The 23,072-nt window shown below is 49.2% G+C and overlaps 1 protein-coding gene across 3 annotated transcripts in view; it reads right to left on the bottom strand.

The window, feature by feature from the left end:
• Window positions 1-23,072, bottom strand: part of MVP (major vault protein) — a 352,386-nt gene that overhangs the window by 130,039 nt on the left and 199,275 nt on the right. For all 3 annotated transcript variants that reach the window (XM_069652030.1, XM_069652029.1, XM_069652028.1), the window contains exon 6: window positions 8,743-8,837. In XM_069652030.1, coding sequence (XP_069508131.1) covers window positions 8,743-8,837 — 95 coding nt within the window. The remainder of the gene's footprint in view (window positions 1-8,742; window positions 8,838-23,072) is intronic.

Raw genomic sequence — 23,072 nt, 5'->3', positions numbered from 1 at the left:
GGGCTCACCAGATAGGAACTCCGTCGTCACAGCGATCACTCTGGTGGAATGGGCTCTCGGATGGCCGCGCAGCGGTTGGTTTGCCAACCGGTGACAGAGCGTGATACAGTGGGAGAGCCATCTGGAAATGGACAAAGCTTTCCCATGTTTCACAGGACCAAAGTTCACCAAAGTTCACGAAAAGTTGAGACGTCTTCCGGTAACTCTTTGTGCGTGCCACATAGAACTTCACAGCACGTGCCACATCCAGCAAGTGCAAAGTCCTCTCAGCCGGCGACGAAGGAACAAGTTACTTACCTGTAACTGTTCTCCAGAATGGGTCTGGCATGGATTCACATGCTCATGAATATTCCCCGTCGTCAGGCCGGGAATCCTCGGTATAGAAAAAATCAGTATCAGTTTCGTTTCAGATCTGTCTTTCTTAGTAGTAACCAATCACTGGTCTCTGGGTCATACTGCCCCCAGCCAATGACTGCCCTCTCCCTAAGCCCCGCCTCTGGCAGCCAACCTCAGATTTGGTAGCACGTAAAGTGGCAGTATGACCAAGTGAAGAGCCGCAGAGGGGTAGGCGGGAGGGTTCGCATGTGAATCCATGCCAGACCCATGCTGGAGAACAACAATTACAGGTAAGTAACTTGTTCCTTCTCCAGCATGGGGTCTGGCATGGATTCACATGCTCATGAATATAAGAATACATAGCAGTATACACATGCACAACCACGGGAGGTGGCAACAGGCTCAACATTAAGCAATACAAAAAACTCAACATTAAGCATCTCTTACCTCCTCACCAGGCTCACCTTAAGCGAACAGGTTGCGCAGCACTGCTTAGCCGACCCTGAACTGCTCCCTGGAGTCCCGATCGACGCAGTAGAATCTCGTGAAGGTGTGCGTCGACCTCCACGTCGCAGCTCTGCAGATGTCGAGCAGGGGCACACCAGATAGGAACGCCGTGGTAGCAGCGATCGCTCTGGTCGAGTGGGCTCTCGGACAGCCAGGCAGCAGTCGGTTTGCCAACCGGTGACAGTGCATGATGCAGCCGGGGAGCCATCTGGAAATGGAAGCCTTCGAGAGAGCCTTCCCTTGATTCACAGGTCCAAAGTTTACAAACAGCTGTGATGTCTTCCGAAAACTGTGTGGTCCACGTAGAACTTCAGCGCTCTAGCTACGTCCAACGAGTGCAGAGTCCTCTCAGCCGGCGACAAAGGCGACGGGAAGAAAACTGGCAACACCAAGGGTTCGTTGAGGTGGAAGTCCGATGGCACCTTGGGCATGTAGGAGGGGTGCGTCCTCAGCACCACCCTCGTGTCGTGAAAAGTCAAGTATGGTGGCTTGCAAGATAGGGCCTGGATCTCTCCCACTCGTCGTGCAGAGGTGATGGCCATGAGAAAAGCTGTCTTCCACGACAGAAACTTCAACAGTGCCGAATGCATAGGCTCAAGTGGGGCCCCCAGGAGCCTGGTCAGCACCACGTTGAGCTCCCACGCCGGGGCAGGGGCCTTCACCGGCGGGAATGATCGGAACAATCCTTTCATAAATTCCTTCACCAGCCGATGAGACCACAAGGACGCCCGTCCCGTAGTTCTGGTGTATTGTGAGATGGCGGCCAGATGTATCTTGATGGAAGCGTGAGCTAGTCCAGCCTTGGCCAATGACAGTAGGTAAGGCAATACTTGAGGGGCCGTAATCCGCAGAGGGTTAATCTTCTGTGCACGGCACCAGACAGAGAACCTCTTCCATTTATGTCCGTAGCACTTAAGAGTTGCGGACGCCTCGGCCTTTGCAAGAACCTCTCTGCAGTCGGCTGGAATGTCGTACCCTCCAAACTCTAGTGCTGCAGGAGCCAGGCCTGCAAGTTCAGCGACTCCAGGTTGTGATGAAGAATGGCGCCTCCTTCTCTGGAGAGAAGATCCGCGTCCGTCGGCAGCTTGACTGGTGTGGACGCTGACAAGTCCAGAAGGTCTGGGAACCAGATCTGTCTCGGCCACGCCGGTGCGACGAGGATCATCCTGCACCGGGACCTTTTGAGCTGGTTGATGAGCCGGAGCAGCAACGGCAACGGAGGGAAAGCATAAAGAAATAGGCCGTCCCATGGGAACGAGAAAGCATTGCCCATGCTCCTCGGCTGGGGGAACCTGCTGGCGAACCTCCGGCACTTGGAGTTCATCGCCGTCACGAAGAGATCGATCTGGGGTTCGCCCCATCGTCGGAATAGTCGATCCACTTGATCCTGGCGTAGTTCCCACTCGTGGCACGAGCGCAGCTCTCTGCTGAGTGAGTCGGCAATGGTGTTTTTTATTCCTGCCAGATGAAAGGGCACCAGAAACATCCCTTGGGCGACGGCCCAATGCCACAGATCCTGGGCTTCCTTGGATAGGGCAGGGGATCTGGTTCCGCCCTGCTTCTGGATGTAGAACATCGTTGTGGTGTTGTCGGTGAAGATCCTCACCACCTTGCCCTTGAGGGACGGAAGAAAAGACCTGAGGGCCCAGAACACTGCGCGGAGCTCCAAGATGTTGATGTGGAGTGACTTCTCCTCCGGGAGCCAAAGGCCTCTAGCGTGAAGATCTCCGGAGTGCACTCCCCAACCTTCCAGGGAGGCATCCGTCGTCACCGTCACCAGGTGAGCTGGGGTCTGAAAGTCCGTGCTCGCCGACAGATAAGAGCGGGTACCCCACCACCGGATCGCCTGACAGAACGTCTCATTGAGTGGGATCCTGTCCTCGAAGCTGCCCGTCAACTGGACCCAGCGGGCGTCGAGGAACTCTTGTAAGGGGCGCATCCGAAGCCTGCAAAGGCGCACCAGATAAATGCAGGAGGACATCATCCCGAGGAGGGACTTGATAGATGTTACCCTGGCCATGTCCGTGGCCAGCAGACGCTGCACCTTGCCCAGGATGGTCCTGGTCCTTTCCTCTGACGGCGAGGCCAGCCACGCCACTGTGTCGAGCTTGGCTCCCAGAAACAGGGTGACTTGCGACGGGACCAGGTCGGATTTTGGAAAGTTGATGGGGAACCCCAGGTCCGTGAGCAGCTGGACGGTCTTCGCAGTGTGCTCCACGGCGAGCTCCCTTGTCCTTGCCCGGATGAGCCAGTCCAAGTATGGGTCGACATGGATCCCCTGCAGGCGCAGCCGCACCACCACCGGTGCGAGGCACTTGGTGAACACCCTGGGTGCCGACTTCAATCCAAAGGGGAGGGCCTAGAACTGGTAGTGCTGCCCTTGGACCACGAACCTGAGGAACCTTCGGTGTCTTTTTAGAATGGGGATGTGGAAGTACGCATCCTCCAAGTCCAACGACGACAGGAAATCGCCCTCCTCCAGCTGTCCCAGCACGTGCTGGAGGGTGACCATCCGGAACTTCTGTGCCTTGATGTACTTGTTCAGTCGTCGCAGGTCCAGGATGGGACGCCATCCTCCTGTCTTCTTCTTTACGAGGAAGTACCTTGAGTAAACTCCAGAGCCCCAAAGCCTCTTTGGGACGAGCTCGATGGCACCTTTCTTTAGCATCGCCCTTACTTACAACAGTAGTTGAGGGACGTGATTTTCCTTCCTGGCCACGGGTGGAACGCGAGGGCACTTCTTCTGGAACTCGAGGGCGTGCACTTGGGCCAGGGCGTCCAGCACCCAACGGTCGGTGGAGATGGACTCCCACACACTGACGAACCTCGTCAGCCGGCCTCCCACCAGGGTGATTTGGCGGGGGCCCGACCCCACGGTCGGTTCAATCTTGTTTGGAGGCCGCCTTGTCTCCTTGACCTCCCTGTCAACGACGACGGGCACCACCTGACTTGCCGCGTCCCCTGTAGGCCTCCTGAGACACAGATCTTGCCGCTTGGCGGTACGTCGAGGAGCCACTGCCGGATCCCTTGGAGGCACCTTGTCTGCTTCCGGAGCTCCGAAAGGACGGCCGTCGTTGTTGGAGCACTCCCAGTGCCCGGGCAGTCTCTGTGTCTGTCTTGATAGCGTGAAGGGACTCATCAACCGCCTTCCCAAACCGGTTGTTCCCGTCAAAGGGCATGTCCAAAACTTTGGTTTATACTTCCTGACAGAAATCCGTCGCCTTGAGCCATCCTCGTCGTCTCAGGCAAACGCTGTTGCCCAACTGACGGAAACCGGTGTCGGCGATGTCCGTTGCCACCGTGATGGCGTGGTCCGAAGCAATCTCACCTTCCTGTAAGATTTCAAGGGCCTCAGCCCTTTTGGCGTCCGGAAGGAAGTCCAATAGAGGGGCGATTTTGAACCACAACTCCCTGTCGTAGCGGGCTACGATAGCCAGGGCGTTGGCCGACTTGATAGTCGTTGCTGCGGATGAGATGACCCGTCGTCCCATCGTGTCCAGCTTCCTGCCCTCGCCGTCTGGCTGGGAAGTTGATGTCGAGGCCGATGCCCCCCCAGCTTTCTTCTTTGCCGCCGCCGAGACGACCGAATACGGGGTAGGTTGCGCCCAAAGGCACAAGGGGGCAGCTGCGGGGACCCGGTACTTCTTCTCGTACGGTCCCTCTTTGCAGGCGCCGTGGCAGGGTTCTTGAGCAGGGCAAGCCCCTCATCCCAGATGTCATCAAGAAGTGGTACGGCGAGGACCGTCTTCCTTTTAGCCTCGCGCCATTGGTAAAGGAACCCTTCCTCCTTCTCTTCGGGGCAGAGCTGGAAGAGCTTGGATGCCCTGGAAATCATGGCATGGAAGGATCCAATCTCGTCGGGCGGGGACGCCCGAGCAGGGGGCGACGGGGGACACGTCCCGTCGTCGCCTCCATCGTCATCTGTACCTGTCGTAGCCGTGTCCATGCCTGTATCATCCCCGTGGGTAGTAGACCGGGGGGAAGGCAGAGCAGGCGGAGGATGCGTCCTCCTCTTCTTATGCGGAGGACTTTCCGAAGGCCCCGGCTCCGGTTCCCCCGTCAGTTCTGGCCCAGGTACCTCCGTCGGGGGGAGGGGGCAACCTTGTCCTGATCTCCGAGCATAAGGACTGAATCGCTGACAAAATGGCCGCTGAAGTGTCCTGCGGCACCGGAAATGACAGGCGCGAGGGCTCTTGACGAACCTCGTCGGTGACACCGTCGCTCTCGTCGTTGCCCTTGTCGGGATCCCTACCGATGGGCTGGGCCTCCTCCATGACTTCGATGAGCTCTTCTACAGAGGTCGTGTCCGTATCCACGATGGCCACCTGCCCCTCGCCCTCCTTTTCCAACGGGAACTTCGTGGGGGTCTTCTCGATGGGCCTGAAAGACGACTCCCTCCGCGGTGGCAGGGAAACTCTGGATCCTGAGGTCGCCTCCACTGGCGTAGCCTCCATAGGCTGAGCCAGGGCCGCTGCGACATCCTCAATCGAGGTCTTAGCAGGGTGAATTAAGGCCATCGTCACCTTCTGCACGCCTGGGGCCTTCACCTTGGGGAGAGGGTCCGAGCCTCGCTCCCCCTCTGCCGGAATCTTCGAGATCGACTGGGGCCTCTCCAGAAGCTTCGCCGGGTTCTCGGACTTCCTCTTACCCGAGCCAGAGCGTTGGCTCGTGGTTGATGGCGCCGGGGAGGATGCGCCCTGCCTGGCAGCCAAGGAGCCCGACCGTTCGGCGCTCCCGTTGCCCGCAGACTCGCGGTGCTTGACCTATTGTTGGGCCCCCATCGCCGGGGCGCCCTCACAGGACTTAGAAGACCGCTCGGACTTCTTTTTCTTCTTCTCGCCCGACGGGCTCTTCCCTTCCAGCCAGTTAGCGAGACTGAGGTGGCGATCCTTCATGGTCCGCTCCGACATGTTCCCACAAAACGCACAGTCCTTCTCCACGTGCATCTTGTCCTCATGGAGACAGTAGAGGCATAACGAATGCTCGTCCTCCTTGAACACATTCTGAAGCTGGCATCCAGGGCAGGTCCTGAACAGCTTCCCGAGCGTCCAGCTTCCTTTCTCCTGGGCCATGTCCGTGGTAGGCCTCGTAACTTCTGGAATCCTCCAAAAGCACAACTCGACGAAATCTTCACCCTTGAGGGGCGTAGAACTCCGAAACGGGTCCCCGTTGATCGGATGTAGAAACAGTGGAGCTTGAGGCTCAATTTAACCGAAAAATGAGAAAAATCTCCTGAAAAAGTGCGAAAATGCAGCAAAAGCTCGAGAGCTACAGCACGAGCACTCCCAACACTTGAACGTGCGGTAAAAATCTGAGGATGGCTGCCAGAGGCGGGGCTTAGGTAGAGGGCAGTCATTGGCTGGGGGCAGTATGACCCAGAGACCAGTGATTGGTTACTACTAAGAAAGACAGATCAGAAACTAAACTGAGACTGATTTTTTCTATACCGAGGATTCCTGGCCTGACGACGGGGAATATTCATGAGCATGTGAATCCATGCCAGACCCCATGCTGGAGAAGGAGCCGGAAACACAGGCAACACCAAAGGTTCGTTGAGGTGGAATTCTGGCAGAACCTTTGGCATGAAAGAATCAAAAAAGCAAATATACAAGCAAATAAAGGGCGCCAGTATGGCAGCTATGTGGACATATAGTACATACAGACTTTGAAAAAAAATATATATATTTAAAATTGACGAAATAGGTTGAATATTAGCATCCGACAGAGGCGAAGAGACAGAGTTGAAATGCACATTTTAGAAATGTTTCACACATGCTTGAATAGCTGTGATGGCAACTTAAAGTTCACTATGTTTTATAATAAAAATAACATTCCTTTTCTGGATTTCTATTTTGAAAAACAAGAAGGGCAGTTAATCGCAGAACTATATCAGAAACCTACTGATAAAAGCGCTATTACATTGTGAAAGCTCCCACGGCACAGTCTGTTAAATCGCATTAGGCTCAATTGAACACAAAGAATAGACTTTGAAACTCAGGCCCTGAATGAACAAAATAGAGATCGCCTCAAAGGTAATCTGAGAAAACGATCAAACAGGCAAAAAAGGGAGCTACCCGACATCAATCATGACCTATGTTGTTATACACAAGTAAAACCAGTTAGTGATAGACTATTCTGCGTAACGTATAGCCCCATAAGTAACCATCTCACAAAAGGCTATAAATAAAAACCGTAATATTATTCAACAACCAGATTTCACCATACAAAAACCTTTATTTGCCTTTAAAAGTGGAGCAAAATTAAACAACTTTCTTTCACACATACCAGTCGAAGAGCCCCACTATTGACTATACTTTACGGGGTCTATCTCCAATGAAATGTAGTATATGGCAGTAAGGGTCCTTGCGATTTATTTGAAATTGGAAAAACATAGAAGTGTGACAATGCATACATGAACATCGGTCCTGTATAGGAAATAGGGTCCAGGATAAACTCCTTGTAGAGCAGTACGTCCAGTTCAAATATAACGCTAAAAATACTTTCTGGTTTGTGATTCAATCAGTTATGCCCAACCCTAGAGGAGGCAATACGGATTCCTCCCTCAGAAAGAGGGAACAGAAATGGATTAGACACCTAAATACGGCTGAGGAAGGACTGAACCCATGTACTGAATGGAACCATTTGATTACAAACTGATGTCCTTTGGTATATTGCTGAACTTTGATAATCCAGATATATAAGTGCTGGAGATTCTGGTCACTTTACTTTTGACAAGTAAATGTAAACAGATGCATATGTAAACACAAATTTAGTAAATTGTTAATTTTTCCATTGGAAGACATCATGGAGTTTCTGAAATAAAGGGTGCCTTCCTTTCAAATGAATCAAAATGTGAAGGCTGGATTTAAACAAAAGAGGGGCCACTTGTCTTACCTTGTCAGCTCACAGTCCTCCACCAATATGCACAGAGTTATTTTCCCAAAAACAAATGGACTATTATTTTAAAGAAACTCCAAAAAGAGGGTCCTACGATGAAAGTGGCGTGCTCGTACATATACACACACAACAGAAAGCCGAGTTAGGTTGCGTTATTGCCAACATGCTGTTTCCTTTAGGAAAAAGATAGTTACACGGCCCTCACCTGAAGGTTCTACAGAAATGTCCCCAACAGTAACATTAAAGCCAAAGTAGAGGAATGGATCCTAGAACTACCATTATCATCAATATATGACAAGGGAAATGTACAGCAAGTACCCTGCAAAAGAGAGCGGGTGATCAAATTTGCAGCGCCTTTCAATGAGCTATATGTCAGATGGAATTGAAGATCTATGTATGTGTTTTGTGAGACACTTGCCATTTAGTAGATCTCCCACTGCATGCCTTTAGTTTTGTTCTAAAAAAGAGAATACATTGCATTGAGTATAGAAGAGTGTATAGTATGAAATAAGTAAGATAACGAAACACGTTGGTTCATGTCAGAGATTTGAGTTATTGCATTTCTGTTCAACTGCTTTGTTGATACTGTTGTCTGCACTTCTATAGGATGCTGTTTTATCTCAGTAAAGTAGTTGCAGCAATTTAGTAATGGTGCTTCTCCTGATCCCAGGAAAAGCCAGGTGACTGCAAATGCCAACTAATATTCTTTACCCCAGAAAGAAGGAATGGCCAAGACAATACAGAGGAAATGAATGCAGTCCTGAGGTGGCTCGGAAGAACACTGCTCTAAAGCAGGAGCTAAAGGAAAGCAGCAACTAGCAATTTTACTTCACCATCTTAAATATACCTGAAAAAGACAACCAATACGGAGAATAACAAAATCAAACTAGGTTGGGATGAAGGAACTACATTTTGTTAACTCTTCTCTGTCAGGGAAGTCAAGTCTCCAAACCCGACTAGTACTCCATAAACTATGAATCCACATTTGTTTCTTGACTTTACCGTATCGGTGAGAACAAAGGCATCCACGACATCCACCACCTCCTCAAACACTCCCGGCAGGTAGGCTCCCACCTTCCGCACCAGCCACTCCTCCCCTGAAGGCAGGCAGAGAGGAAACAAATAAAGACTGATGTGAGAGGGGCTATGAAGAACAGAGAGAGCTGGGGAAAAGGGAAAGAAGATATACAAATAACAGAGCAAGAAATTATAACAAATATGCTACGAGAGGGGGATAAGAGGGGTGTGAGAAGAAGCAGAGAAGAGTGCGGACAAAGGTGGTGATAAAAGAAGTGATAGAGGGGAGACTAAATGGGAAAACCATGAGAGGACTTGCAGTAAAGAAAAGGAAATGGTGAAAACCAATAACAGATCAGGAAACCAGTTAAAGGACAAATAGAAAAATAAAAGAATAGTGCAAATTTTTAGTTGAGAAATAAGCAAAACCATTAAATCATTTGTACCAAACAATTTTTTTATGTAAACAAAATGAAATAATGAACACTTTGTATTGTACACAAAGAATATGTGTTTCTTCATTGGCCTACCAGTGCCCACTATACTTTGAGCACTAAGTGTAGAGGGTGAAGGTAATGTATGAAGGTAATGTAACCACAGAAGTAATGCACTTCACATTTGCTAAGGCAACATTTCTTTCTTGGTAATTCTCTGCAGCCTTTTTCAGAATCCTCTGACATTTTTGCTTTTCCCCCTTTTTTTGGATCACTTATCTATTTCTGGTGATCAGAGGAGTTTCTACTGAAGTCCCCCTGCCATTGCAATCCTTATTCACTCATTAAGTATATGGTCCCAGGTCACCCATAAGGCTCCCATGCCCAGAGCCATTTGTACCCTATGGTGATTAGATCAACCTACTTTAGTTTTAAAGCGTAGGCAGGTGTCAGATTTTAGTGTAGGGTTCACCAGGTGTGCAAGCTGATTTACTGCATCTGTACCCGTTTAGAATCCTGTGGACCCCCCACTAAAACTCTGCCTAAAGTCTCCTCCCAGGAGAGGGCAGTCGCTTCCTGATCCCAATCCTGGGGGTGATGTACTGAAGGAGGATCACCTGGGTGGAGAAAAGGACCAGGGTCGGGGGGAGGTTTCACAGGATGAGACAGTATTTTTCCCTGGAGAGGGACACTCTCACCACTGGGTAACGCAGGATTGAACCCGGGTCACTATGAGTCAGCCTACTATAGGTTTATATAGAAAGGCTTAAGCATGTATGCTCACAGATTGGAAAAGGAAACTATAGCAGCAAGGAATTATTTCCAGCCGTCAATTGCAACGGATTACAATTTTTGACACTAATCACAGGTGAGACTGGTATTAGAACCCGAACCGACCAAGACAACTCAACACAGCATTATGTTCACCTTCTAGTGACCGAACATTCTAATAAGGTGAAATCCACTGATACTACTGAATAGGCCTTGAAAACGACCAGGAGGTCGAAACACGTGTCGGCTGGCTGTACTGCTGTACAAATACGTGGAATAAACCACATTTCTGATGGCATGGAACTGTGTGATACTATAATTTGGAACTTACAATCAGAGCGCGACTTGCCCTCCCTGATCTTTAATTCTTTTGTATACTTTACTTCAAATCATAGTGGGGGATTTGTGGGGAGTGGGGCACGCGCTGCCGATTCAGAATTTTACAACTACCTTTATTTTTGAGAGTGGTCAAGAGCGCACAGGAATCTATATCGATCCCACTACCTCATATTCTTTTATTTATGTTTTGTTTTACTTTGTATGTTTGGTTCTTTAGTGTGAGGGTTAGTTTTGTGTATTCTAGGAGGTTTTCCCTTAGATTCTAGACTAGGTAGAGAATCCCCTGGTAGAGTAGATTTAGTTAGGGTTTATTTATGATTTCTGTTCCAAATAAAATGTCAAACCTTGAGAAAACTAAACTCAGTTCTGAGCCTCACATTACTGACCCCTCATATAGCCCAATGTACCTTTTTACTAACTATTGCGGTACCAATGTATTTGTCCTACTCTCATCCATTTTATTTTAGAGGCTTCCCTTTTTCAGAGGACCCATGAGGCAGGTTTAAAATGGAGGTTGTGTCCACCTGAGCTCCATATGGGTTTTGACTGGGTTAGACCAGTCTTTCCGTGGCAGGCAACAGCGCATCCTGCATTGGTGGTCTTAGTTGAGTGGCCGGCATTCTAACTTTGTCCCTAGTGCCCTATTGTGATAGGTAGACTGGCTTAGGTCAGCCCCTGTGAGTGGTGATATGTAAGGGGAATCCCTGTACTTAATTCCCAATTCTGCTGTGATTTTTCAGAAAAGCATATTTACTTAACTGTGGGAGGATATTCTGCCATTTCCCTGCCATTGCTGCATTTTCAGGATAAGATCTGGCCCTACTGGCTGGATGCAGAATCCTGGGCCCATCTCCATTTGAGTTTTTTGGCTACTGTTCGTCCTTCTAATGTCTTTCATGTGCCCTCTTGCTGGCTTTAATTGTGTGCTTGGTCAGCCCTTTCATGTTCAGACTGTCTCCAGGCTGTTTTACTGCCACTTCCCACCATTTACCACGAAGGTGCTGGTCGCTGCTGTCGCCTGGAAGAGTTTTGGGACCCTGCCTCACCTTCTCTTCAGGACATTCCTGAACATCCCCACTGTGGCCTAGCACAGTCTTCTGCGGGGGGTGCCTTTACTTTGTCCTAGAAGCGGCTCGAACCCGCTTGCTGGGTTCTCACAACTTTCCAGAATCTTGCATTGCTGCTGCTTTTGCTGCTGGCTTGAGGGGCTCTCTTGTGTGAGAAACCAGAAGGTGTCTCACCCGCTAGTGCCTGGCCAGGACACGGATATCGCTCTTGGATCCTGTTCCTGGGGGTTGACCACTGCGGGAGGATCACCTGGATGAGGGGTCTTCGGGGAGTGGGAGACCGGATGGTGAGACACAGTATCCCCTTCCCTTTAACACCTTTGCCCCATCCTACCAGGCAGGATACATACGAACTCAACCCCTCCCTATTCCCGACACTAACACCTTCTCACAGACAACTCACCGTGACCGAAAACAGACTAACACCAGAGCCGTATACCTGGCATTTCCCAATACAGTGTTCAGGCAATTACTGATAATTACACACACACCTGACTTCCATCACACTTCCCCACACAGTTAAAAGGTGGAGCACGAAAGCACACTCTGAGCAAGGCAAAGCACACGAGGAAGCAGCAGTTCCAAGAAGGCAGTGTAATACAAAGAGAAAGACGGCGAGACCAGATAGGGTTGCAAGGAAGGAAGTGCCCTTGACCTTTTCAGACAGTTGCTTTTGTGAAGCTTGGAAAATAAGAAACATAAGACCGGGAACTAATGCTGAACAAACCTGCATTGTGTGTCAGAGGTACCCGAGGCTCTCCTGCGTCGATAGCCAAGGCTGGGAGGCGCGTCTGCTGCTGTGGTAATGTCCTTGGCTCCTATTACAAAGCAGCGCCAGTAAAGACTGCACAGCCGGTCAGTCAGAGAGACTAATAACAGACCAGCCTGTGTTAGAACCAAGGTTGCAAGCGGCAACATTGTATGAAGAAATCGAAAGAGAACAGTGTGTGAAACGTATGTGATGAACAATACAAATATAATTGAAAACGAGAGGAGTGACTGAACTTTGGAGGCCAAGAAAGATAGTAGACAGAGTGGTCCGGCACCACATGGGTGCTCATTCGAAGGTTTCTGATGGGTATCCAACTGGTTGCCAACTGTGAAAAGGGAATTTTCGGATCAAAGTGTTCCTGTAACGGGTCAAGCTAAACCCTGTGCACAATCGAAAGTCTTCGATAGTTTAATGCGAACTGAAATTGGTCCGAGCCCGGCTGAGGGAGACTAATTGTGTAAGAGGAAGGATCTGAACACGGCTGAGGGGCATCCGGGTGAACCGTGAGGCACCCGCGAAATAATATTCTCTGAACATTGTAAAAAGGGGAATCTAAGCCCAGCTGAGGGGGATCCAGGGTGAATCACCTGAATTGAGTACTTGTAAGAAGAAAGGAACTTTGTGTTTTGTTTTTGTACATCAGGGTCCCTAAATCAAGAGACTTTTGGATAAAGAAAGAGACTTGGGCACAGAAGGCCCTGATGCTGGTAATGCAACTGGATCCTTCTGCCAAAGAAGCCAGAGTGTGTGCTTTGCTCGAACGAACAGCCTTGTACCGTGCTGACAAAATGGGGAAGGGATGCCAACGGCCTGAGGATCCCGACATATCCTTTAGTGAACACTTCTTTCTTTTTCATGAACACTACCCAACAATTTTTGTAATTAGTGGTAAGGATTGGCAAGCATTTATTTTAGTATAGGCCCTTTTATTTTGACAAGACTCCACTAGGACTGCATTATTATTATTTGATGGTCTAGCTTGCTTCCATCTGTAGATTTAGGATTAGATAGGAGTTTACCACACCCTTGTTGAAGTTCAATAAACCCCCTTGAATTGTGGTCCTTTGTGTCCATCTTACTGTTGATACCATACCTTGCTCACACTTGATGGAAGGCCATTTATTCTTCTTGTGCTGTCGTCATTGCCCTATGGTTCAAGTTCTGTAAACCTCGTCTAGAAAACAAGCCCTGTAGTTAATGGGTTGTTTCACTTTCCTGGAACTGACTTTCTGGGAACAAACACTGATTGCTTAAGTCTGTGCCCTGTTGTGGTTGATTATTCAAGGACCTCAGGTGTCTTTGCAGTCCAGGGTCAAAACATACCACAGGATGGTCTCAACCACATTTTACAGCTGTGTTGCATTTCTTTTGGAGCTCCTGGTTATTGTACCGATTTTTTGAGCTCTTCATTGGAGGTGCCCTCTAGTCCTTCCTTGGTTAGTTTTCTGCTGAAATCCACACCTTTAGTTATAACTGGAACGTAGCTGCCTTTTCCCCATACACACGGATTGACTTTCTCACATTGATTTCTAAGGGAACATTTTACTCAGCTTAAACTCTTCTAGGTATTTAACAAGGATTTCTATCTGCATATATAGGGCAGAGTATTCAGTCTTTTTAACCTACTTATATTCACTGCTATTTTTTTTAAACATTTCTTTCCCCACAAAATGTAAATGTTGGATGAGGCACTATTGGATGGATGAAGAAGAAATAAAAGAATTGGCAGTAAAATAAAAAGTCTGCGGTGAGACATTGGCTGGTGGAAACACATGGAACCATGTCAGCCTACTTCGCCACTGTTGAAAAGAGTCTGACTGCTCTGTCACATTACTAGTTTAAGAGGTGAGAGGTTTGGCTTCCCTTTTTTGGCTGGGTGCTCTGCTCCCCTTAAAGTTAGTGGTTGTACAGCCCTTACCAGATGCTTGTCCAAATACCACCTTAGCACCACTCCAGACGCCCAGGTTTTGCAAAGCTAACCTCCATGGCCAATTACAGTTGGTGCTGAACTTCTACGTGGACAATTCTGTGATGAATAGAATAACTCATGGGTGTAATTGCCTGCACCACATCGAAAACCTTGATTTACATCCCTCCCATGTTAATACACCTGGACATGGGGCTGGCACAGTCCTTCAACCTACTGTTCTCAGGGAACGGCACCATGACCTCAACAAACAGCCTTGCAAGCAACTGAGCTTTCACGTGGCTCACACCACTCTTTGCTCTCAAACAACATCTGGTCTAGGGTAGGCTTCTTAACTGTTGAGACCCATACCCCTCCCTCTTTCCATTCTGGTACAAGTATATTGGCCGTATGATCCGAGCTACTCCTGAAGGGGAAGGCGATATTTAGAGTGACCAATGACCACTCATCCCAGACAACTGTTTAATTCATGGATATTTTGTATCATTCATTTACAGCATTTTGTATCAATTTCCTTAATTGCCCTTGGTTGTCTTTCCAAAAATTTTCTCTGGGCCCGGTCCTATCGTATTGATGCCTGAAAGACTATTCTTGTCTTTTGTCATAAATCAATCTTCTTTCCAGTTCAAGCACTTTTCATGATATGATGCAGATTAACAACCATGCAAATTCTTTTCATAGCATTAATATATGGGCTCCTGGGGGGGGGGGGGGTGCAGGAAAATCAGTGTCCTTGCCACATTGCTGGGTCACTGTTCGGAGGAAAATCCCATCCCTTTAGTATTGAGGGTGGTTGAATACATTACCATACCGAGGCCAACAGTGAATCCTTGAGCTGTCCTAAAAGTAACTGTGTTAAGGCAGTTCTTGTGCCACTCTCTGTTGGGGGTGCTACAACCAGTAACTCTATGGGGAAGGCGAACACACCTGACAAGAAAGGGAAGCCAAAGCTCTCAATGTTGGTAACATGGTGGGGAGTGACAATGATTAATTCCCTGGTACAATGATTAATTCTCTGGTAGGGGTAGAAGTCTGAGACAAAAAGTACAATTAGTACACACACATCTCTGGAAAATATACCACACTTATAAACTGAAAAATATGTACGTTACTGAAGTTGCACATATCAAACTATCAATCAAAAAGAGTACTCCTCAAGCACATTATAAAAACTTTAATGCCAATACAACGATTCTCCTAACTCCATTGTAAACACGTGGGCCTACTAACAGGGGTGAGCACCCAACATAAAACAACAAGAGGTGAAGAGAAACCGGAAACCATAAAATCTAGCAAGGAGTTAAGTCCACTTAGGCCATGCACAGTAACGTAGTGTCTTAAGGCACACCCCAACCCTAGTAAATGTGGATGGCACTGGACCTGGTGGTCAATATGGTATGGGATGGCATAAATAGTGAAACACAATGTTTCCAGCAGGAAAATATGTTTAAAAAAACACTAAGGCCTATAGCATGACACCACAATAATTTTTACTACCAGGGCTTTATATAAGTATTCATGAACAGGCACATATGATGTTGCACTCTTTCAGTTTTCATCCCTCCAAGTGTCTTTTCTTCTTTTGATGTTCCCTCTCAATTACATTTAAGGTAGAAATGACCAAAATTATGAATTGAATGTTTGGTTTAAGAATATGTTTTTCTATTTATGGTTTTTTTAAATGTCCTTATGAGGGGGCGTGGCCAGGCAGGGCGCCATGCGGACGTGCCTGCTGTAAGCTCCAGGACGGGCCCCAACTTAAAGGCTGCTAGATGCCCTTAATCCCCCTTATCTGCTATATGGAAGCCACCAAGTGTGTTTGGGAGTGCGGCGGAGAGCAAATGTGGCGCTGGTCCCTGCAAGCTGTTTTCATGAAGGTTTCAGCTACGAGAAGCGAAGCTGAAGGCCAGCAAGATGGTGGACGCGCGGGAGCTGCTGGACATGGACCCGGCTGCACGGTCAGAGTGAGCGCCAGAGACTGGAAGTTGTGACAGGACTGCGGAAGAGGAGCACAGCTGCGGGTCGTGGTGTGCAGACGCCGGGAGGTGCCAGTTGCGGAGCTGTGCCATGCGGTCTGGCGACGCCTTTTGAGGCAGTGGCAGAGGAGTGAAGAGTGCCGTGGGGAGTGGAGGCGAGCTGCCCGGCGTGTCGGGGGAGAGGCGGAGACAGCAGCGCTGAGCCCCTTCGGCGAGCTGCCGGGCGCGCTGGGGAGAGGCAGAGACCGAGGCACTGAGCTCATTTAGCGGTCCGCGGGCTTGGGACATGTGGCGCTGGACCGGACAGGACTCCTAGGCGGCGGAGGGGAGATACGAAGGAGGCGTGAGAGGAGGAACGAAGATTGAGATGGCGAGCCTGAGGAAGGCTGGTGCATTGGCCGTGGGCGAGCGGAGGGACGCTGGGACGAGCTGCCCGAGGAAGCCTGGTGAGTTGGTGAAGCACTGTGGATTTGGAGCGTGCCCCCCCCCAATCTGTGATCTACCAGCTTGGGGGAAAAGCTGGGGGAAGGGTCCCGCGTGGCTCAGGCGGACTTCACGGAGCTGTGGAGCATCTCTGATACTGAGGGGCAGCGCGGTGAAGTGACAGCACGGCGGATGAGGAGTGGTGCGCCTACACCTAGTCTGGGAGCTGGGAATTAATGGAGCAACATTGGCAAGCCAGCTGAAGAGAGGCAGAGGACTCCGGTATAAATAGGGGCTAAGGATGAGTCTCTAATACTCCTGAATGCTGCATCATAGGGGCACCAGTCTCCCGCGTGATGTGGTCTGCAGATATAGCTCTTTGGTGTACTCCTGAGGGTGCGTTACGGAGTTGCGCAGCCTCCCCCCGGCGATGCCCAAAATCGGGAATAAGAACAAAGGGAGCAAAATCACAACTTTCCTGATGACATCGGCACCGACCCCGCAGAAGATGGAGGCGGTTGTTGCGGAGATCCATGCTGGGAATTAATGGAGCAACATTGGCAAGCCAGCTGAAGAGAGGCAGAGGACTCCGGTATAAATAGGGGCTAAGGATGAGTCTCTAATACTCCTGAATGCTGCATCATAGGGGCACCAGTCTCCTGCGTGATGTGGTCTGCAGATATAGCTCTTGGGTGTACTCCTGAGGGTGCGTTACGGAGTTGCGCAGCCTCCCCCCGGCGATGCCCAAAATCGGGAATAAGAACAAAGGGAGCAAAATCACAACTTTCCTGATGACATCGGCACCGACCCCGCAGAAGATGGAGGCGGTTGTTGCGGAGATCCATGCCTCACAGGGGTCTGACCTGAGTCTTGATCTGGCCATATCCAGGCACGAACTGGAGGGAATGCTGAAGACTCTTAAGCAGGACATCACTGCGGCAATAACATCAGAGATCCAGTCTTTAAAAGCCTCATTGGCACGGTCTATCGCGGACATAAGCTCCAACTTGACTGGCCTTGAGACCAGGGTTGATGAACTGGAGAACATGGCATGTGAGCGCGAGCGGGACAACAAGGACCTCGCCAAGAGAATGCAGAATGTGGAAGATAGACTGGAGGAGATGGCGGCAAAACAGGCGGACTTGGAAAACCGCTCAAGGAGAAATAATATTAGGATTCGGGGAGTGCCAAGACAGGTTCAGGACCAGGATCTTGCCGAATATGTGTGTGACCTGTTCAAAACCTTATTGAAAATGGGGACTCATCGGGTGTATTCCTCCATTCAGCAAAAGCGCAATCTTCTCCCAGATGTCCTGACTAGGGTCCATTTTTTCCGGTAGAGAGGGGAAATCATGGCGGCAGCTAGAAGAGTAGGAAAGGTGGAATTTCGCAGATCTGCCATTTCTTTGTTCCAGGACCTTTCACCATATACCTTGGCAAATCGCAGGTGCCTCCAGAAAGTCACCTCCTGGCTGCAAGCGAAAAAGATCTGCTACAGATGGGGATACCCGTGCAGACTATTGTTTGAATATCAGAACCGCTCCTGCATCGGCTCCGAGGGAGAAGCAGAGAAGTGGCTGCGAGGCGTTGTGGGGGAGTCAAGCGGCGCAAGTGTTAGAGTGGAGAGTGAGTCGGATGTTAGCTCCATGCCGAAGGACAAGAGGCGAAGACCCAGAGGTTGGGATTTAGCCAGAACACCTAAGGGACCAGAGGATGCGGTACAGAGGTGCACCACGCCCCCTGGATTGGGTGGCGAAAGTTAATATGATGAACCCACATGCCTAAGCAGGAAGCTTGGCAGGACTGTAGCAGTATAGGTGACCGGAGGTTGACGGACCGGTCCTCTTCTCAGCAGCAAGTATTTGCCTGAATATGTAACAGACGTCAGCAAGGTGACTGATGAGAAGCGAATGGAGGCGGACGTTGGGCGTCTCCTGTGGGGCAATCATTATAATGAACTGAGATAAAACTGATTTACATGCGCCCCGTTCAGGTTATTGCTCAGCTGATGAAATGTAGCTACGAGTTGCTCGTGAACTGATTAATTGGAATAGTCGCACACGTAAACGGATTGGAGGGTGGTTTGGCTGGGATCCTGCGCCGGGGCGGCAGAGCATGTAGAGAGGCAATAAGGCCTGACGAGACTTTTCTATATGGTTATTAGATGTGGGATTACCATAAGAGGGGTACTGGGGGATGAATTTGAGAAATCCGAAGTTGGGTGCCCGTCACACGGATTACGCCCACTATTGTTGCCCTGGAAGGGTTACTGTTCAAATTAGTTGCATTACGAGTTTGGCAAGCACTTTGTGATGTGTACTTTATTCACTCCTGTTATTTTTTCTTTTTCGGTTTTCCTTCTTTTACTGCATTGTTATGTCCTTTAAGGAGCCTGGTCTTTAAGGGTGGTTGCTGGGTCCGAACTGGCCTGTTGGGTTGGAGGCGTCCTGTGACCTCTGAAGTATGTTTGAAAGATAATATGATGAAATACAAATGTTGGGGATGGTGATCGGGAGGAACCAGCTTCAGTATATGTTTTTCACCTGGGCCCACTTGAGAGTCAAGACTGGGGAGGTGGATGGAGAAGAGGCACCTACTTCAAGCTATTCTGAATGGGTGATGAGGAGGGGCGTTGGCTTGGAGGAGACATGAGAAAACTATGACTAACCCGAATTGTTGTTGCCTCTCCCTGAATGTGCAGGGGTTGAACTCTCCGATTAAACGAAGGGCATTGATGCACCGCATGGCCACCTTAGACTCTTCGATCTTGTTTCTTCAGGAGACTCACTTGCTCCCGGCTGATGAATTCATGCTGAATAATAAATTATATCCCACGAAATTCTGCGCTTCTTCAGGAAGTTAGAGAGGTGGGGTGGCCATTCTGGTACGCAGAGGAATATAGTTTGTGGGTCGCAAGGTGCTGAAGGACCAGGGGGGGTAGATATGTCTTGGTTGTAGCTAGACTACGGGGGAGGCTGGTGACACTGGTCTCTTTATATGCACCTAATGCACAGCAGGACGTATTTTTCAAGTCTGTCTCCAAACTCCTGTTCGAACATGCGGAAGGTGAAATAATAATCGGGGGCGATTTTAATGCCGTAGTTAACCCTCTGATGGACAAGTCTCTCCCTCCAACGAGTGCTGATAAAAAGAATTACTTGGCGTTGACTACGCTCCTGGAAAGCACTCCCTGATAGAGGTATGGAGATTTTGCCATCCAGAAGAGCGAGAATATCTATTTTATTCCGCGGTGCACAGAGGATTCTCCAAGTTGGATATGTTCTTAGTATCTGACAAGCTTATAGCACAATCAATTGATGTAGATATATTGCCCGAAGCCTTGTCGGATCATGCCCCGGTACTACTAACTTTGTCTCCCTTTAGGGACTCTCCAAACCCAACAAGAACCTGGAAGCTGAATGAATTCCTCCTGGAGGATCCCCAGTTCCGCTCATATATCTCTGAGGCTATTAATCATTATTTTAATGAGAATGAGACAGATGAATTGCCATATACTAAGGTATGGGATGCAGCGAAAGCTGTGCTTTGGGGTCAGATGACAATGCATTACTTACCGTAAAAGCATTTCTGATGGTTGTATCTGCTTAGATTCACATGCTGTGCATAGGTCCGACATCCAGTGGTCACTGCGGAGTATTGCATTTTGTTTTTCGTAGTCGAAAAGGGACGTCGACAAGGCGTTTCTGAAATACTATCCCTATAGTGACGTGCGTTGTACCCACAATCCCTCACGCGTCGAGGTCCCTCTGTTTGTATTTTTCTGCCCTGAGGGAGCCTTCTAGACGTGAGTGATTACAGAAAAGAGAGATATAAAAGGAAGTCTATGTTCCTTCCATCCGAGCGGGGAGGAAGGGTGGGCGAATGTGAATATAAGCAGATACAACCATCAGAAATGCTTTTACGGTAAGTAATGCATTGTCTTCTGATGTTTGTTAATCTGCTTAGAATCACATGCTGTGCATAGACTAGCGACCAGTACCCGGAGTTGGCGGTGGGTTATGAGAAGGAACAGTAGAGAAAAGATGTCTTAATACTGCCTGTCCCACCTGGGAGTCAGATCTCGAGTGTGCATCTAGACAGTAGTGTTTTGTAAAGGTGTGCACAGAACTCCAGGTAGCCGCTTTGCAGATGGACTCAAGGGGAACATTTGCAATGAATGCTATGGACGCCCCCGTGCCTCGAGTAGAGTGTGCTCTTGGCTTAAAGGGCACTTCTCTCTTAGCAAGAGTATAGCAGAGAGTGATGCATTGAACAATCCATCTAGAAATAGTGGACTTTGAAACTGCATCCCCTTCTCTTCCTGCTGCCACCGAGACGAAGAACTGATTAGTCTTCCTCAGTGGTCTGGTTCTTTCCATGTAGAACATGACCGCTCTGCGAACATCTAGTGTGTGCAGAGTTTTTTCTCCCAAGTTGGAAGGATTTTGAAAGAACGTTGGCAGTTCTATAGACTGGTTTACGTGGAATTTCGAGATGAATTTCGGAGCAAACCTTGGGTGCGTGCGTAGAACCACCTTATCTCTGTGAACTGTAACGAAGGGGTCTAGAAGAGAAAGAGCCTGTAGTTCTCTTACTCTCCTGATGGAGGTGATAGCTATTAGAAAAGCAGTCTTAAGAGTGAGGTGTTTAAGAGATGCTTTGTGCCTGGGTTCGAATGGTGAGCCCATGAGTCTGGTAAGTACCACGTTAAGGTCCCATCCGGGAGCTGGGTCAGCTATCGGGGGGTGTATTCTCTTTACTCCCTCTATGAAGGCCTTTATAACAGGGATCTTCCACCACGACACTTTGAGTTGGGAAGTGGTGTATGCAGAAAGTGCCGCTAGGTGGACTTTAATGGAATTGAACACTAGACCTGAATCCAATAAGTGGGTCAGGTATAGAACAATATGTGTGGGAGAGCAGTCAATCGGGTTGATGCTTTTTCCTCTGCACCAGATGACAAATCTTTTCCACTTGCTAGAATAGCAGTGGCGAGTGTTAGGTTTTCTGGCTTCCCTGAGGATGTCCATGCATCTTTGCGGGAGCTGTAGATGTCCGAATTCTATGATCTCAGGAGCCAAGCTGCTAAATTCATGTTCTGGGGGCATGGATGCAGAGTCCTGCCCTTGTCTTGTGACAGCATGTTGTACGGGCAGGGGAGTTTCACTGGGGGAGATAGAGACATCTCCATCAAGTGAGCGAACCATGGCTGTCGGGCCCACATTGGGGCCACCAGTATCATGGTCACTTGTTCCTGGTGCATCTTGTGCACCACCTTTTTGAGAAGGGGAGTCGGGGGGGAAAAGCGTAAACAAATTTCCCTGACCATTGCATCGACAGACCGTTCCCCTTGGATTGGTTCTGGGGGTACCTGGAGGCGTAACTTTGGCATTGTGAGTTCTCCAGGGTTGCAAACAGGTCTATTTCTGGGAATCCCCATTGTGTGAAGACGTCGAAGACGATGTCTTCGTGCAGTCGCCATTCATACTCTTCGGGCAGGGGGAAATCTCTGCTGAGTTTGTCTGCCAGCAGATTGAGTTCCCCTGGTACATGTTGTGACAGTAGGAACATGTTTTGTTTGAGAGCCCACTTCCATATATTTTGGGCCAGTTTGGACAGTCCTGGAGAGTGGGTGCCCCCCTGCTTGTTGATGTAGTACATGGCTGTGGTGCTGTCTGTAAGGACCAACACAGTCTTGCCTTGTAGGTGTTCCTGGAAGGCTTTTAGCGCCTTGAACACAGCTAGTAGCTCCAGTAGATTTATGTGTTTGGAAGCTACGTTCGGAGTCCACACTCCGTGAGCAGTCTGATGGGATAGGTGAGCCCCCCATCCTGTGAGGGATGCGTCTGTGGTTAGAGTGGCTTCTGCCGCGGGTGTGGCAAAGGGTTTCCCTCTTACCAGGTTTTCCTTTGTCCACCACCGTAGCTAGAGAACCAAGGCCTGCGAGACCACCACTAGATCGTCCCATAGTCCACTGGCCTGACACCACTGGCTGTTGAGCCACTCTTGCATAGGGCGCATGCGCAGGCGCGCGTGAGGTACCAAATAAATACACAACGCCATCATGCCTAGCAAGCGCATTGCTTTGCGTACAGTCACCTCTCGACCGGTCACATATTGAGGGATCTGAAACAGCATGTTTTGGACCCTCTCGTTGGAGGGGAAGACGAGGCCGTCCTTTGTTTGAATTAGAGCCCCTAGGAATTGTTTGATTTGGCTGGGGTCTAGGCTGGACTTCTTTTCGTTGATGGAGAAGCCCAACTGGAACAAAAGGTCTACAGTCTTTTGGGTAATGGAGAAGCATGTTTCGTAAGAATCCCCTGTTATGAGCCAGTCGTCGAGGTAAGGGTAAACTGGGATGGACAACCTGCGCAGGTGGGCCGCTGCCACTGCCAGTACCTTCGTGAATACCCTTGGTGCCAATGCTATGCCGAAGGGTAGCACTCTGAACTGGTAGTGTTTGCCCTCTATCATGAACCTGAGGTATCTTCTGTGCGCTGGCAACATTAAAATATGAAAGTATGCATCTTTCATGTCCAATGTTGTCATGTAATCTCCCTGTGATAGCAGTGGGATCACTTCCTGTAAGGTCACCATACAAAACTT

The sequence above is a fragment of the Ambystoma mexicanum genome, chromosome 3p, assembly GCF_040938575.1.
Source record: "Ambystoma mexicanum isolate Mex_15411 chromosome 3p, UKY_AmexF1_1, whole genome shotgun sequence".
Lineage (NCBI taxonomy): Eukaryota > Metazoa > Chordata > Amphibia > Caudata > Ambystomatidae > Ambystoma > Ambystoma mexicanum.
The sequence above is the reverse complement of the archived record's forward strand: the minus strand, read 5'-3'. Positions and strand labels throughout refer to the sequence as shown.